General features: G+C 56.6%; 1 protein-coding gene across 8 annotated transcripts in view; it reads left to right on the top strand.

Annotated features, from left to right (window-relative positions):
- The window catches only part of TTC13 (tetratricopeptide repeat domain 13), a 94,406-nt gene that overhangs the window by 21,550 nt on the left and 56,962 nt on the right, over positions 1-15,894 (top strand). For 4 of the 8 annotated variants that reach the window (XR_013758368.1, XM_079107489.1, XM_079107488.1 and 1 more), the window contains exons 5-13: positions 1,855-1,920; positions 3,523-3,615; positions 5,449-5,565; positions 6,112-6,222; positions 10,953-11,035; positions 12,332-12,473; positions 12,714-12,888; positions 14,143-14,299; positions 15,297-15,427. Coding sequence is in view for 7 of the 8 variants with exons in the window: in XM_079107489.1 (XP_078963615.1) it covers positions 1,855-1,920; positions 3,523-3,615; positions 5,449-5,565; positions 6,112-6,222; positions 10,953-11,035; positions 12,332-12,473; positions 12,714-12,888; positions 14,143-14,299; positions 15,297-15,427 (1,075 nt within the window). In the remaining variant the exon portion in view is untranslated. The remainder of the gene's footprint in view (positions 1-1,854; positions 1,921-3,522; positions 3,616-5,448; positions 5,566-6,111; positions 6,223-10,952; positions 11,036-12,331; positions 12,474-12,713; positions 12,889-14,142; positions 14,300-15,296; positions 15,428-15,894) is intronic. The other 4 variants (XM_079107491.1, XM_079107490.1, XM_079107494.1 and 1 more) reach the window with 2 other exon arrangements.

The following is a 15,894-nucleotide window of genomic DNA, read 5'->3' as shown; positions in this document are numbered from 1 at the left end:
GGCAGTGTCCCTTGCTGTCCCTCGAGGGGGGCTCTGAGGTTGACCAGCAAGTCCAGGCTGGTTCATTTTAGACAATGGGCCGTTGGGCTGGGAAGCGCTGGGCTGCACCAGGCAGAAGGCAAGGAGGGGGATGGCAGAGTGGGCTGTCCTGCTCCGTGCGACGCACATGCACATGTGTGTGCTGTGGTGTCAAATGTAGGGGTTGCTTGCAAGGTCCCTGTGGCCAGTGTGGGAGGGACGGGCCCAGGCGCACCATTGGAGGGGTGGCTGGAACCGTCTGGAGGAGAGCTGGCTGGCACAGGCAGGGGAGGCGAGGGAGGGCGTGGCCAGGCTCCCTGCCCCTGAGCGACTGTGCGCTTGACTCGCCTCCTCCACCTCTTGTTCCTCTGGAATAAACCTGTACTTGGGTTGATGTGCTGAGCCAGCTTATCCCTGTGGAGATGCCCCCGGCTGCGGGCAGCGGGCGTGTCCTGATCTGCCCTGGCCAGGCGCTCTTTGTGCCCAGTTCTGTCTTGTGGCGGGAATTGTGCAGACAAGCAGGAGGACAGTGTCCCCGCGCCCTGGGCCGCAGCCTGCTTCTGCCCGCTGTCCCCGCTGTCTGCACCGCAGCTCCTCCGAGCCCGGCCAGAGGGAGCCTTGCAGTTCCTCTCGTGCTTCTCCACTGAAGCATGCAGAGCACTCAGCACCTCTCTTATCTGACTGCGGATGAACGAAAGTGGGCGTGTCAGACGTTGAGAGGAACGAGCACGTGCCAGTGACCCCAGTGACCCCGTCCCGGGGAGCATTGCAGCCGTGTTTTGGGAGCTGCCCCGCGTGCCTGCGCCCCACGCGGTCACACACACGCATGGCCAGCCCTTCTCCATAGGCCTGTGACCTGCAGGCCTGTGACCTGCCCTTCTTTCCCCTCAGCAAATAGTGGGCTTTCCTTACGCCAGTTTGCTGTGAGTCACAGACCACGCGTCCAGCTGCATGTGTGCAGGGAGGGGACTTGAGACAGCATAGGAAGGGGGCTTCACGAGCAGCGGCAGTGGCCCGGAGCCGACGGCCAGGAGGCCTCATCTGAAGAGGCAGCCGGGGCTTGGCTGGCACTCGTATGTGGATCTTTTCCGGGTGAAGACATCAGAACGCGGGCCTGTCTTGACTGGAACTTTTGAGGTTCCGGGAGCCAGCAGCCTGGAATTGCTCGGTCGAGGTTCTGTGATTTGCGTGTGGCCAGTGCTGACAGGACCGTGGCCGCCTCGTGCCGCTGGCCTCAGGGTCCCGGCGTGCCTCGTCCTGCCGGAGCTGCCTGTTCACAGGCAGCCCTGCTCCTGGGCGCCTCGTGGAGGCTGACCTGTTCTTCCTCTGCGGTGCCACTGGCCTCAGGGCCCATCCAGCCTAGCTCAGGAGTTTGACCAGGACTTGAGAATCGCCGAGGCTGACCGTGGGCCAGAGGCCCGCGAGAGGGCACCAGGGCTGGGGCAGCTCCAGCAGGGCATGCCGCCCCTGCTTCCCGCCTGTCAGGAGCTTTCCTGGTGGGCAGGGAGAGACGAGCAGAGGCATCTCCTGCCCAGCCTCCGTCCTCCCTGGGACTCGACCCTGCCTAGCTGTCACAGTAGTTGGGAGCGACTCACTTGGGAGAGAATCGTGGCCTTGGGTGCCCTTCCCGCTCTGCTGTTTTCTCCGCAAAGCTGGCGTGGCGTCCCATTCCGGTGAGGTGTGAGGCGGGCTTTATGGGTTGGGGCCACGGACTGACTCAGGAGGGGAGCGTGGAGGAGCAGAGCTGCGCCTGAGCAGTGACTGCTTTAAGCAGAAACTGATTTTTGCTTTGTTTCACTTGTAGTTTTTGACGTGTTTCTGTTTTGGTCTGACTAGGAGGAGCCTGATCTGGTTAGTGCAATTTATGGCCGAGGGATAGCCTATGGAAAGAAGGGACTTCATGTGAGTATGGAAGTCTCGCTCGCCCAGTGCCCCCGACCCCTCCAGGTCTGCCACACCACTTTCCGTCCACCGAGCTGATGGGACACGTGAGATAGGGCAGGGCTGGTCTGCCACGGCCAGAGGGCTAGCCAGCGCAGGCCGGGCCTCCCAAGTCCACGGGAAGCCGAGGCCAGCCGCACCCCCAAAGCACCCCGCAGAGCAGAGGGGCCTCACGGGCGGCAGGACTTGGAGCTGCAGCTTTCCGGTTATTCCAGGGGTGAACGCAAGGGCACAGGTTTTGAGTGTGCAAACTCTACTTTTGCTCGCTGATTTTTTTTTTTTTTTTTTTTTTTTGTGGTACCTGGGCGTCACCATAGCACTGAGTTGACGCCCAGTCCTTTTCTGATTTTTTAGTTGTAGATGGACACAAGACCTTTATTTACTTACTTTTATGTGGTGCTGAGGACTGAACCCAGTGCCTCACATTTGCTAGGCAAGCTCTCCACCACTGCCCTGCTTGCTATGCTTTTATGCTTTTCACAGACAGTGTGATAAGCGATGCCCATGTTTCTGAGGAAAGCTGCCCGTGCATGTTTTACATGAACAGCATCGCTGTCCTGAGACTGGAGCACCTCAGGAGAGGGCCTGAGACTGCGCTCTCCAGAGGCTTACTCCAGAGCACCGAGCACGACGCTTTCCTGCTCTCCTTTTGATTACTAAAAATATTCATATGAAATTGTGTGTTGAGGGGTATATACCACTTTTGTAACTTTTGCATTAAAGATATCGAGTCATAACATTTGACGGGGGGTACTGGGGATTGAACTCAGGGGCACTGGACCACTGAGCCACATTCTCAGCTCTATTTTATATTTTATTTAGCGACAGGGTCTCACTGAGTTGCTTAGTACCTCTCTTTTGCCGAGACTGGCTTTGAACTCGTGATCCTCTTGCCTCAGCCTCCTAAGCCACTGGAATTATAGGCGTGTGCCACCGCACCTGGCTGAATCATTAACATTTCAATTAAAATTTATTAAAACATTAAAATTAAAGAAACTGGTGCTGGCTCGCTGGAGAAATTTTATACCCCATTTGTGCATTTCTGAGACAAGAGAAGACCCTGAGCAAGTTCAGGCTAGAACATTCTTGCAAGCATAGATAGCAAGGCCCAGGGTGGAAGCCACCCTGGAGGAAACCTCAGAGGCAGGGGCTTTTTTCTTGTCTTTTTAAGTTTCACATTCTAACATGCAGCTTGCTTGTATGTTCATGATGCTCTCTACATAAGAGCAGCATGCAGGGCTGAAGAGAGCCCCCAGCCACGTTAAGGTGCAGGGGCCGGGTTTTCGGCTTTGATGGGTGCTTGGCCCATTCTGTCCCCATGACCACAGGTCAATGGCCCTGCAAGCTGGTGTCCCTGTGCCCGTCCTTGAGGTTGGCTGGTTCCAGGTGTAGGTAGGTTAGGGTCAGAGCCTGCCGCCTGCGACCCGAGACAGTGCGGGTCAGTGGAGGCAGGGCGGTGAGTGGGGGGAGCACTGCGGTCACAGACGAGGCACGGCTGCTTCTGCACGGCTGCCCCTGCCTTCCAGCGCAGTCTTCCTTATACCCAGCTAATGCCTTTTCAAGGACATTAAGAACGCCGAGCTCGCTTTGTTCGAACTGAGCCGAGTAATTACCTTGGAACCAGACCGCCCAGAGGTATTTGCGCAGCGAGCAGAAGTGAGTGCCGTTTCCTTTCTCCCTGTCTTTGTTGGGTTAGTTGGGACTGAGCCCCCCACCCCGTTGTCTTACCCCTGTGAACGTAACGCTCCCTCACACCCGCGGCTTTCCTGCAGAGGTTCTGGGGCCTTCAGGCCTGGGGGACATGCTAGTACAGTGTGGCCTCTGGTGCCCCTGGCCTGGCCTGCAGGAGCCATATGCAGGGCTCCATGTGGGGTTGTGTCCTGAGCTGCTCTGCGCTCACTAAAGACACGTTCACACACTCCTGTGCACCTGACACACCTTAGCAAAGCCTGCTGTGACTGTCTGTCTGGTCAGACTGAGATGTAAAGCCCTGTGGCTCTCACAAGAAGGACGTGTCTGCACAGAGGCAGAGCAGGTAAGAGGGACTGACCAGACCTCAGAGGAATCGGCTGGAGGTCCGGGAGGGCTGGTGCCCAGAGCCGGTGCTGGCGAGCAGCGGGGGTCTGGGCGTGGTGGGCTCTTCAGGTAACTGCGGACCCCAGGCTTGTGCTGCCAGTCGAGCTACCTCGAGTGAAACTCGGCCCTTAAGTGTCCGACAGGCGTGACTTCAGAGCTGGCCTAAGAAGGAGGAACTTTTGCTTTCTCTTTGGGGAGCGCTGCGTCCTCGGGGGTTTAGAAGCCCTGTGTGTGGTGTTTCCTTCTCGGGATCTCACAGTCCCTTGTCTTGAAATGGGTTTTACTGGGGCTTGGAGTTTCAAGTGGCTTCTTCCTCACTCATCATGTGGCCTGTCATCTCAGGCCAGCACCTGCACCGCCTCCTGGGGACGGGCCCTGGCCTGGGCACCACGGGTGAGCCGATGCCTCCCCACTCTGGTGCGGCCCTGCCCTGGTCAGATGATCGTGAATCCAGTCAGGGGTGCTGAGACTTAGCAGGACTAAAACCTCCACTCCTAATGGAGTAGAAAACGAATGTTTATCCAAAAATGGTGTTGTGGTCGTGACGAGTGTTAATCATCCTGAACAGATGCAGTACTGTTCTCCTTGTGTGGCACCGTTGGGCAGTGGTGGCACACGGCGGTTTCACAGCCGAATTTCAGCCCTCTGCTTCACCCTCTGGGACACTGGCTCTCTGGGACGCTCGCTCTAGGCACCCCTGCTGGGCCAGGGTGCTCTCCCAGGAGCACTGGCTGCTGTGCACTTGGTCACCTGCCAGGCGTGCTTTCCGGGTGCCTGTCAGTGAGCCGGCCGTCCCTCCTGGTGTAGCCCGCCTACCACTGCCCAGGTTCTGGGCGCCATGCTGGGTGCCAGGGACAACCGTTGCTGCCCCATGCTGCTCTGAGCGCGTAGACCTACCACGCTCAGAAGGCCCCTGCCACTGCAGACCCTGCGTGGCTGGTGGTGGGCTCAGCTGCGTGGCTCGTCCCCAGGCACCTGCACCTCTTGAGCTCGCCCTCCGTCCGTTCCGGTGCGTGTCTGTGCCATCGCCTTGCTGAGCACAGCAACTGGGCCCTGAGCCGCTGCTCCCATGGAGGACGGAGCTGAAGATGGAGCACTCTGACCTCTGTTCCCTGACTTGCCCGTCCTAAAGTTAAAAGCTGTAGTTCAGATGAGTTTCCACGACTTAATTTGTATTTGCCAGATTTTGACTTCAAAGGTAAATATAGTCCCAGTGAAAAAGATCAGATTCCAAGAAAACACCTGGGTCTCTTGAGGGTGAGACAGAGGCAGGACTGGCACTTTGGTCACAGCTCCTCAACCCGCCCTGACTGGACAGAGGACGGGGCTGAGGGAACAGCTCGCGTGTGTGGTCGGGGGATCAGAAGCCCACGCTGCAGCAGCTCGGCGCTGACCACTTATTCTGGGTTCCAGATTCTGTCCCCTCTGGGACGAATTAACGAAGCAGTGAACGATCTCACTAAAGCCATTCAGCTTCAGCCGTCAGCCCGGCTGTACAGGCACCGGGGGACCCTGCACTTCATCTCCGAGGTGAGTGCTTTGCTCAGCTTTCTCCCGCGCTGCTGAGCGGGGCTCTCTCCGCTCCCTGTGCCCAGCTCCGGAGCTGCCTGAGGGCGTGCTGTCACCACAGTACAGAGTGCGTCTGTCATAGCACCTGACCCGAGGGCCAGTGCCTGAGCTGGTGTGGTCCAGACGCAGCCAGACTGGCCAGAGTGTCCTGTGCGCCTGGTCCTCGAGCGCCACAGCTGCTCTTGTGGGTCTGTGGCGCTGCAGGTGACAGATGAAAGGAAGACACATGAAAGGAAGCTCAGCAGGACATGTCGGGTCTGCCCATGGCCTGCGACTCAGAGTGCCCAGAGTTGGGATGGAAGCGGGAATACTCTTCTTTCTGTGGGTGAGATGGAAGACGTTAGTTAGACCTTGGTGGAAACCAGCTACCAACAGATGGCATGTGGCCAGGAAAGGTCCCCTTTAGAGCCCACAGAGACACAAGATGAGTTGGGTCTCTCTACTTGCTGGAGGCGGGAGGCGTCCCGCTGTCTGACGTGCCCCATCCGGTCTCCCCCCCTCCTGCAGGACTACGCCACAGCCCACGAGGACTTCGAGCAGTCCTTGGAGCTGAACAGGAACCAGCCCACAGCCATGCTGTACAAAGGCCTGACTTTCTTCCACAGAGGGCTTCTCAAGGTGACGGTGTTGTGCAGCACGGGTGCACTGCGCTTTATGGGGACAGGGGCTTTGGTGGAATCAAGCTTGACAGATTTTAAAATGACATCTTGAGTGTCTGGTCTCTCCTGGAACATAGTCTGAAATGTTTGTTGAGCCTCTACTTTTTGCCAGTCTGTTAGTCACCTTTGCATTGCCGTGACCAAATACTCAATAGAAACAGTGGAGAGGAGGAAAAGGTCATTTGGGTTCACCATTTTAAAGTTCCAATCCACGGTCAGCCAGCCGCATTGCTCTGGGCACCAACTGAGGCAGAACATCGTGGTAGAGGAACGCTGAGCTCCTGGCAGCCAGAAAGCAGAGAAAGAGGAAGGTGCTGGGGAGAAGACAGACCCCAGCCACCCGCTTCCTCCCAGTCGTCCATTTGGTTAATTCCCTGATGGGGCCAGTCCTCCTGCACGTGAGACGGGCACATTCTAATCCCACACCACAGCAGCCAGGTCCGTGGCTGGAGGTGCAGAAAGGGAGACAGTAGAAGGTGAAGCGGGAGAAGTAGAACTGGTGCTCACAAAAGGCCCAGTTGTAGAGCCCAGTGGGGAGGCTGGGAAGAAGGCCCTGTGGGCAGAGAGGGGCGCAGAGCAGGGCACAGGAGGGTGGGATGGCACCTGAGGGAGGCAGGTGGGGCGGCGGAGGCCAGCTTCAGTCTGGGTACTGTGCTGAGCATTCTGACCAAAGTCCATGAGCCCAGAGGAGCTGTGAGTTTAAGATTTTGGGAAAATCTGTAATTGAGATCAAATCTGTGATTAGGAAGTAGATTTGGAGATTGTGGTGGCCAAGGTGAGGAGGGACAGAGACTGTCTAGCAGGCGTTGGTGGTGACCCTGTGCCCAAGGAGACCTGGAGAGCTACCCAGGAGCTCCGGGAGCAGGAGCAAGGTGCTGCTGGGCTGGGGGTGTGTTGCGCCAGGACTGCAGGGCCCTGGGAGGAGGCGTGGAGGGAGTCAGGAGGGCTGCTGGGCTGGCCAGGAGCCTGGGAGCAGCCAGTGCCCTCACCTGGGCTGCTTCTGTGCTGCACGCAGCCTGGGGTCGGTGTCCTCCTGCGGAGTAGAGAAGGAAGCCCAGGAGGGGAGCCAGCCAGCCTCGCAGCTTGAACACGGGGCAGCCAGGGAGACAGGAGCTCTTCATAGAGATGGTGGCCTTGACAGGAAGGTGGGCAGCAGCATGGGCAGGAGCGCACTGTGGCAAACAGGTGTGCCCTTTGTCCCCGAAAGCAGCTCTGAGGACACACATGGCCCTCTGTGTCTGTGGGTCCCGCGTCCGCAGGTTCAGTCAATTGCAGAGCGAAACACTTGGAAGAAAAGTCGTGTGGGCACTGAACGTGTGTGGACGTTCTTCTGCCGTCATTCTGAAAGCGGGGCCTGGGCCTGTCCCACAGACTGGAGGGAGGAGGACCTGAAGTTCCCAGGGGGGCATGGGCTGCGTGCACGCGCTGTCGTCTGCCTACCCACAGGAACCAAGCACCTGTGGGCTGGGGGCCTGAGGGGTTCCTAGAAGCAACCCTGTGACACCGAGGAGCAGTTGTGCATGGGCTTGGGACGGGCGCGGGGCTGCCTGTGCAGATCCACTGGCTGGTGGTCAGTGCTGCGGACAGGGCCCCTCCCCTGGCAGGTGCTCAGAAAGGGTGGGGTCGGATGGATGGATACCAAGGGCAGCCTTGAATTCGGCCTTGGAAGGTCTCCTCTGAGCTCTTGCTCTAACCTTCCAGCTGTGCTGCAGGCCAGGTTCCTGGACCCTTCCTTCCAGCCTCTCCTTCCACATCTGAAGTTCAGGGACAGTCCTCTGTCTCTTGAAGTGACTGAGCATCGAGTACAGGACTGTGTGTGAAGAGTGCTTGAGCTGCGAACAGGAATCAGATGTCGTTAGGAACATTTTACCTGTGAGAGTCTAGGTTTTATAGATTCTGGAAAATAACTGCCCCCACAAAAGAGCAGAGCCAAGAAGGATGTTGCACATTCCGTGTCCACACCTCACATGCCCGCGCCAGGGCCCGGAGGGGAGGCGGCCCTGGGAGCCCCCTGCTCCTGTGGTCTTGGCACAGCCACCCTGCATGACCAGGTCCAAATGCACAGTGCTGTGCCCAGGTGGAACCCTAGGGTGACTCACAGAGGAGGTGGGAACCAGAGAAGGCCATCCTGTTAGTGACCCGTGCTTCAGACGCGAGCAGGCCTCTCTGCGCACAGCTGGTTTGGGAGTCGGGAAGAGATCCTTAGAGCAGAGCTGTAGCAGGTGCTTTCGCTCCCTCGGCCCGAAGCCCCTCTGCGATCCAGCCCTGGCTGCGGTCACCGTGCCCCTAGCACGGGTCCCGGGCCACAGTGCATTCCTGCAGGCCTGCGGGGTTGCCATCACACGCTCAGCACATCCCCAGGAAGCACAGGAGTGGGGGCATTCCATAACACGGGGGAAACCGAGTCGGGGCGAGGCCGCCGAGTCGGCGCATGGACCAGTCCAGGTGTCTGTGACAGGCCAGTGCGCTTGCTGTGTGCGTCCTGACGTGGTCTGTTTAGGCCAGCGGCGGTTTAGGTTAACCGGGTTGTTGATGTGCCGTAGCCATTGGCAGTGTTGTCGCACAGGTCACGCCCCGAGTCGGCGGTCCCCGGCCTTCTGGATTTTCTAGGGAGGGACGCAGGGCCCTCCTGTTGTCTGCCCACTGCCGTGCCTCCCGCTTTCACCAGCCTTGGCTCTGAGCCGGCTGAGCGTGGTCGTGGTGTCGGCGAGCAGCTGCAGAGGGCTGGTGGCCGTCAGCGAGCGCTTCGGTGGTGACTCAGTTGTCACGGTCACATTTGCCAAGCAGATGGATTCAGGGCCTGTCCGTATATGTAACGGTTAACGTGTTTGAACGTAGTTCCTTTGTCCCGATGGCTTAAGATCTTGATTCTGCTGTGTCCCCTCTTTGGCAGAATGAGGTAGAGAGCTGTGCAGTGATTAGACAGGACCCCCGAAACCAAAGGCTCTTAAGAGCTGAAGAGAATCAGACTCGGAAGAACTGTGGCGTCCAGGCATGCTGTAAGTGGAGTGGGCCGCAGGGCCTCCTGGGCTCCCACCGGAGGTCCACACGCGCTCCAGACGTGACCCGTCCTCCCCCGCGCTCCTCGCCATCCGCCGGCTGTTCAGCGGCCGGCTTCCCACCCTCCGCTCCCTCCCACCCCAGCTAGCCTCAGACCCCGTCCCAGTTGGCCTTCAGGAGTGTTGCGAATCCGGCCCCCTTTTCTGTCCTCAAGCACTCCGTTTGGCCTGCACTATCTCTTGCCTGGACTCCCACAGTGACCCACCCTTTGCTGGGCCCTTCCCCACTGCACTGGCAGGCAGCTTTCTCCTGAGGCTGCACCCACCGAGGTCCTGGCCCTGCCAGGCAGTGTTCCCAGCCTGTGCGCCAGCTGCCTCTGCCCCCTGACTCTCCATGGCCCACTCTGCCACCGCCCAGCACCCCCTCAGAATGCCCTCTTTACTCGGCAGGTTCTGCCTCCAAGTCCTGCTCCGCTGTCCCTTCCTCCCAAGCCTCTGGTGTTCCAGGTGCAGCTAGCAGTTTCCATCTCTGTGTTCCCAGAGATTAACTCCTGTCTCCTTTGTGGCTCTTGATTTTTATGCTGATTCCCCAGCTAGTAATCGGCTTTCTAACAGGGCTGCATTCTTGGAGGAAAGAGATAAGGACCTGCTCCTCTTGGCTCTTGCTCAATACAGTAGGCGCTCAATACATGTTTGTTGGATTATAAAGATCTTTGGAAAAAAAACCAAGGGTTTCCCACTGCAGGAAGACAAATTAAGAGCAGCCTTCAGTTTCTTAAATGTTAAGTGTCTCCACTCTGGTCTCTCTGCTGGACGCAGACCTCGGTATTATCTGTCACCAGTGGCTCCTGTCCCCCTTTGTCTCTGCAGAGTCTGGAGGCCAGCCTCTTGCTCTGCCATCCCCCCAGATAAAGCCCAGGCGCAGGGTAGGTAGCTTTCCAAGGAGAATCAGGGCTGTGCTGCGTGTGCCTGCCGCACCTGGCACACGGCCACGGGCCTCAGCATCTGTCTGGAGGGAAGCCCTTTCCTTACAGCTACCACAGAGAGTTGTGGCAGCTAACTCAGTAAGGTGCCCTTCCTGGGGACAGCATGACATGTCTTCCTAACTCTGTTAGAGTAACAGTGAAGTCGAGGTGACACATGCAGGGTCGGGCTTCTGGGTTCCCCTTCAGTGGACGGAGCACCATGTGTACATGGGTCTCTGAGGAGGGGAGGGCCACAGAGCCCCTGGACGCCAGTGCCCGCCTTGGCTTTGTCTTGGTGCCTCCTTTCCTGGCCGGCCAGGAGCCTTTTCGCTTCCTTCACCCCTTTCATCTCTTGTTGGTCAGAGTTTGAGTGCTGCTGGCCGTGGTCATTTTGAGTGCTCTCCAGCTTCTAGGTGACTTCTGGTCCTTTATTTATTAAGGAAATGGGATTCAAAGGAAGGTGCATCCCTTGGTACTCAGAGTGCTAACAAATGCAAAGCTGCTCCCAGTTTCCTGAGGAAGGCGCTGAAGGCTGTCATTCTTCATTGTAGTGCATTTGTTTACTGACTCAGTTCATTGCATTTTTCTCCCTCTTAGTCCTCCTATCTTAAAGGAACTCTTGTCATACTCCATGCATAATATCTGTTTAAATTCTTCAGTGATTTATGTGAAACTCCATTTTAAGAGCTATGCAAATGAAATAATTTTCTGCGTACTCTTTCCAGGAAGCCATTGAGTCCTTCAAAGAAGCTCTGAAGCAGAAAGTTGATTTTATTGACGCGTATAAAAGCCTGGGGCAGGCCTACAGGTAAGCAATGGTGGGGGTCAGGGAGTGAGGGAGGAGGCCCTCCGCGGGCTGTTACCAAGATACCCTGGCCCAGCGTCCCCTGCACTGGCGGGTGTCCCCGGGACAGTGTTCGGTCAGGATAGCGGAGCACCTGGGCGTGGTTTTGGCCTGGAGGCCGGCAGTCCTCCAGGATCATTGTTGTGAGCCTGGCATTTGAAGCTCACTTTCAGGCAGTAACATGATGAATGTCCTCGTCATCTGATCTGATTGAAGAGCCCCAGGATGAAGGCGTGGGAGCACCTTGAGGGCAGTGAGCCTGCCATCGCCACAGTAGCCTCCCGCCTAGTGCTGACCGAGGGAGCCTCTGGCCTCTGACTGGGAGAGGAGGGGAGAGCATGGCAGAGGCACTCACGCCAGGCCTCAAGAGACTGGATCCAGCCCACTCCCGGCCTGACCCCGACTGCCCTGAGCCCCAGTTCTCCCTGCAGGTCCTCATACAGGGCGGCCAAACTAAAGAGCTCATTCATCTGCTGTGGCTGCTCGAGACGCTCTCCCGCACTCAGGTGGAGAGCGCGTGGGGATTTGTTTGAGGTTTGAGGAATCGTGTGTCCCTCCAGTCCCACAGAATTGTCGGGAATAGAAATTGAAACAGACTGCAGTCACCTTGTGAAGTGCTGTGTGAATGTAGGCAGACATTCTGTAACAAATCCTTGTTCCTTATAGAACACTGATGTATGGAGGGTCTAAAAACTATTCCTACCTTTGTAAAAGGAAGGATATGTGAAAACGGTTTGGTTAGGAACAACTGTTTTCATTCTGAAGTGCTTAGAGTTCTGAAGTGTACTTCTTCTCAGAATCTCAAATTACATGACGATTTTCTAGATTAAGTGGAGTAATGTCAGTGGACGGAGATAATAGTGATAATGATGATAAGACACATCTTAAGTTTGTCAATTTGATTCAGAACGAAAAACCTGTATATGATTATAATCTGCACACTTTTTTCCCAAGGGGAAATGTATTCTTCAGTATGTACTAAAATGCACTGTTTTAGGTGTTGGAGCTGTTTTGAATTGGGCAGAGGGGTTTCAGTGAGCACTTCCTTGTAGAAATCAGTAAGTTAACTGGCCCAGGAGTTCAGGGGCTATGCTGTTGTCCTCCTGGGCCCTGGCTGGACTCACAGGTGGACTGGAGTGTGTGGGTCAGAGGCCCTGCCGCAGTCAAGTGGCAAGGGCGAGGCACCGCCCCATGCCCGGCTCCAGAGGCTGCTCTCTGGGGCGGCTGCACCTGTGTTCATCCCTGTTGTTGAATACCTAGGGAACTGGGCAATTTTGAAGCGGCCACTGAGAGCTTTCAGAAGGCTCTGCTGCTCAACCAGAACCACGTGCAGACCCTCCAGCTGCGGGGCATGATGCTCTACCACCACGGCAGCCTGCAGGAAGCCCTGAAGAACTTCAAGGTGGGCCTCACAGCAGGAAGCACTGCAGGGGTTCCAGGCCATTCTTTAGAGAGCTGAGTGCTCGCCTAGGGAGGGGGCTGAGAGCCCTGTGCCTCTGGCGGAGGGGAGGGGGTGCTCCTTGTCTTGCCTGTGGTCTGACTTGGCCTGAAGGGACAGTGTCCCAGCCAGAATAAAGAATGAGGAACTGCAGTTTTCCTAAGCTGTGTGGTGCTGACACAGCGCTCTGTCCGTCCCGCCCAGAGGTGTCTGCAGCTGGAGCCATATAATGAAGTGTGCCAGTACATGAAGGGGCTCAGCCACGTTGCCATGGGGCAGTTCTACGAAGGGATAAAGGCGCAGACCAAAGTCATGCTGAATGACCCTCTTCCAGGCCAGAAGGCCAGCCCAGAGTTCCTCAAGGTGAAATACCTCCGCGGTAAGTCTGCACCCAGGCCTGCAGGCCCAGGTGGACCCAGGTCTGAGGACCTGCCCTCCCTGCAGTGTTTATTCCTGAAGTTCACATACATTTTACCTGAGGGAAAGACACTGTGTCACAGTGACATTACAGTGAGGGACCATCCCTAAGGACCGCAGCCCACCTGGGACCCAGAGGGCAGGAAAGGCCTCTGCAGGCCTGCTGGGCGTGTGAGGGTGTGAGGAGCCGCTGTTACCGCCTCCCTTCCTCTTGGGGTCCCTACGCTGCAGCCATAGGCCCTGATTTTAATAATATGTTTTATTCAGTATATCCAAAATATTAGTTCAGCATATAATTAACATAAAACAGTATTCAGTAATTTACATTATTTTTGTGCTAAGTAAAATCTGGTGTCTATTTTACAATTTGAATATACCTAAATTTTTATTGGATGTTCTCTCTTTTTTTTTTTTTTTCCCTGTGATAGTAGGGATTGAACCCAGGGCGTCCCTCATGCCAGGCAAGCACTCTAGCACTGAGCTACGTCCCAAGCCCTTTTAAAAAATGTTATTTTGGTACAGGGTCTTGCTAAGCAGCCCAGGCTGGCCTGGAGCTTGGGATCCTCCTGCCTTGGCCTCCTGAGTAGCTGGGGTGACAGTGTGGACACTGTGCCCAGCTTTCACTGCAGATGCTTCTTCTGAATTTAGATTTCGTAGAATTTACAGTTGAAAAATTGGGTTCACAAATGCAGATTGTTCCAAGTTTACTCAAGTTTTCTAATAATTAAATCAAACCTCAGTTTTAAATTTAAATAAAATAAAAAGTGCACTTCAGTCTCTGTCCCCTGGGACTCTTCCCGGGTGCTGCTGGCCGGCGGCACGGCCTACCCACCCAGCAGCAGTGCTCCGCACCCTCTTCTCGGCCCGGGTAGCATGGGCTTGCACATCGAGACCCGTGAGCAGCGGGCTGGAGAGGTCACATGCTGAGTAGCCTGCATCAGCCTGGCGCCCAGCTTGGGTTCTCGGGCTCCGGAACTGAAAGACAAGCTCTTCCCCGTGGTCTGTGTGAAGGCGTCTGCAGCGTAGCCAGAGGTGACCAGGTTGACCGCCTTGTCCTCCCCCTGCACGCACCTCGGGGTCGGGTTGCCCTGTGACCCATCCTGGTGGCCTGTTGACGCTCAGGCTTTCTTGGAGTTTTGAAGCCAAACAGCAGTGCGTTAGGTGCGTTTATGTGGCCGGCAGCTGTGGAGAGACGTCCCTGCCTTTGCCTCCGCAGAGTACTCCAGGTACCTGCACGCACACCTCGACACGCCCCTCACGGAGTACAGCGTGGACGTGGACCTGCCGGGCAGCTTCAAGGACCACTGGGCGAAGAGCCTGCCCTTCCTCATCGAGGACTATGAGGAGCAGCCCGGCCTGCAGCCCCACATAAAGTGAGTGCCCCACAGACTGAGCAGCGCCTGCGTCCCCATGTTCCCTGACCACTGACTGACTTTCTGTCCGTGTCCACTTTGCCCTCTTCTGGAGCTAGTGTGGCTCTGACGGTTTTCCTGCCTAGAGAACCTGGAGGCGCGTCAGCAGACACCTTCCCTTCCCTGTTACGCTCTCGCAGGCTCTGACATGCCGGATTCTTTTACCGCTACTTTCGCAACAGATCATTTAGCATTTCGGAAGTTCGACGTTACACTGCTAGACGATTAGTGCTGTAAAGTGGCGAAAGTGGAAATGCTGAAGGGCTCTCACTGCGAGACGGTGGGGCCTGAAATAGAGTCGGACTCCTGGGCGTCCAGTGGGTCCTCAGGTAGAGAACACTGAAATTGGCCCTCGTTCTCTTCTGGAGTCATGGGCAGGAGGCATCTTTCTGAGGACAGCAGCGTCCTGGGGCGGGTGCAGCTCAGCCACTGCAGTGGGATAGCAGGTCCCTGGGCCACAGCAGGCTGGGTTGTGGAGTGTGCGGGGCTGAAGCCACTCCATGCTGGAGGCAGGGCCCAAGTCTCCACAGAAGCACATGCAGACCTTCCTTCCTGGTGGGAAAGCAGCGCCATTTGGCCCCAGGATTCCTGCAGAGCACATCACTGGGATGAGAGCCAGGAGCCAAAGGGCCACATAAGGAAATGGACAGAAATGACAGACCACAGCCCGAGACCTGAGGGGCTGGGTGTTGGAATCCTTGGGTGCAGACTGAAAACGACTCCAAGTGACATGTTCAGAGAAACGTGAAGAAATCAGACAGGAGTGAGGGCAAGGGACTGTCACAAACGAACAGATTTTCTTAAATAATCAGAAGTTCTAGGAATAGAAAATGTCATCATTGAAATAAAGAATTCAGTGTACAGGGTAACAGCAGGTCGGATGTGACCTGCTCCGAGGGACTGACTCACCAGGGGTCTGCTGCGAAGGCCCTCACCTTGCGTGTGATGTCTCTTGCAGAGATGTGCTACACCAGAGTTTCGAGAGTTACAGGCCTGAAGTGCAGGAGCTGATCTGTGTGGCTGATCGTTTGGGGTCGCTGATGCAGTATGAGACGCCAGGCTTCCTGCCAAACAAGAGAATACACAGAGGTATTCTGGGAACTGTTGTGGAATGTTACTGTCTCTGGCACAAGAGCAGGGTGGGCAGTCCACATCCTGCTTTTTAAGAGCGTATACGTTTCGTGCTGAGCTCACACCCCACGTGAGCCGACAGAAGCGCGGGGAGCCGTCCGTCGTGGGGAGAACTCGAAGGAGCGGCACTCCCGCCCGCCTCTGTCGCTGCTGTCAGAGACCCGAGCTTCCGTCCTCTGACGTCCTTTCTGAGGGTTGGGCAGGTGGTCCAGGGGAGCCATTTCCCTACAGAGGATAAGGAGAAATTCAAAGCGTTGGAACCTCTCTTGCTTCCCTGGGCAGTCGGGAGCAGATAGCCTGGTTCTGACCAAGCGGGACTGGTGCATGCTCTGGCTCCTGCTATGTCGCGGGACGTCTGAGCCTTTGTGTGGTGACTTGTCCAGGAGGCAGGCTGGGCCCCTCTCTGTGTCCTGGTGAGCTCCTTT

Source organism: Sciurus vulgaris (genome assembly GCF_902686455.1).
Source record: "Sciurus vulgaris genome assembly, chromosome: 12".
NCBI classification, from domain to species: Eukaryota; Metazoa; Chordata; class Mammalia; order Rodentia; family Sciuridae; genus Sciurus; species Sciurus vulgaris.
The sequence above is the reverse complement of the archived record's forward strand: the minus strand, read 5'-3'. Positions and strand labels throughout refer to the sequence as shown.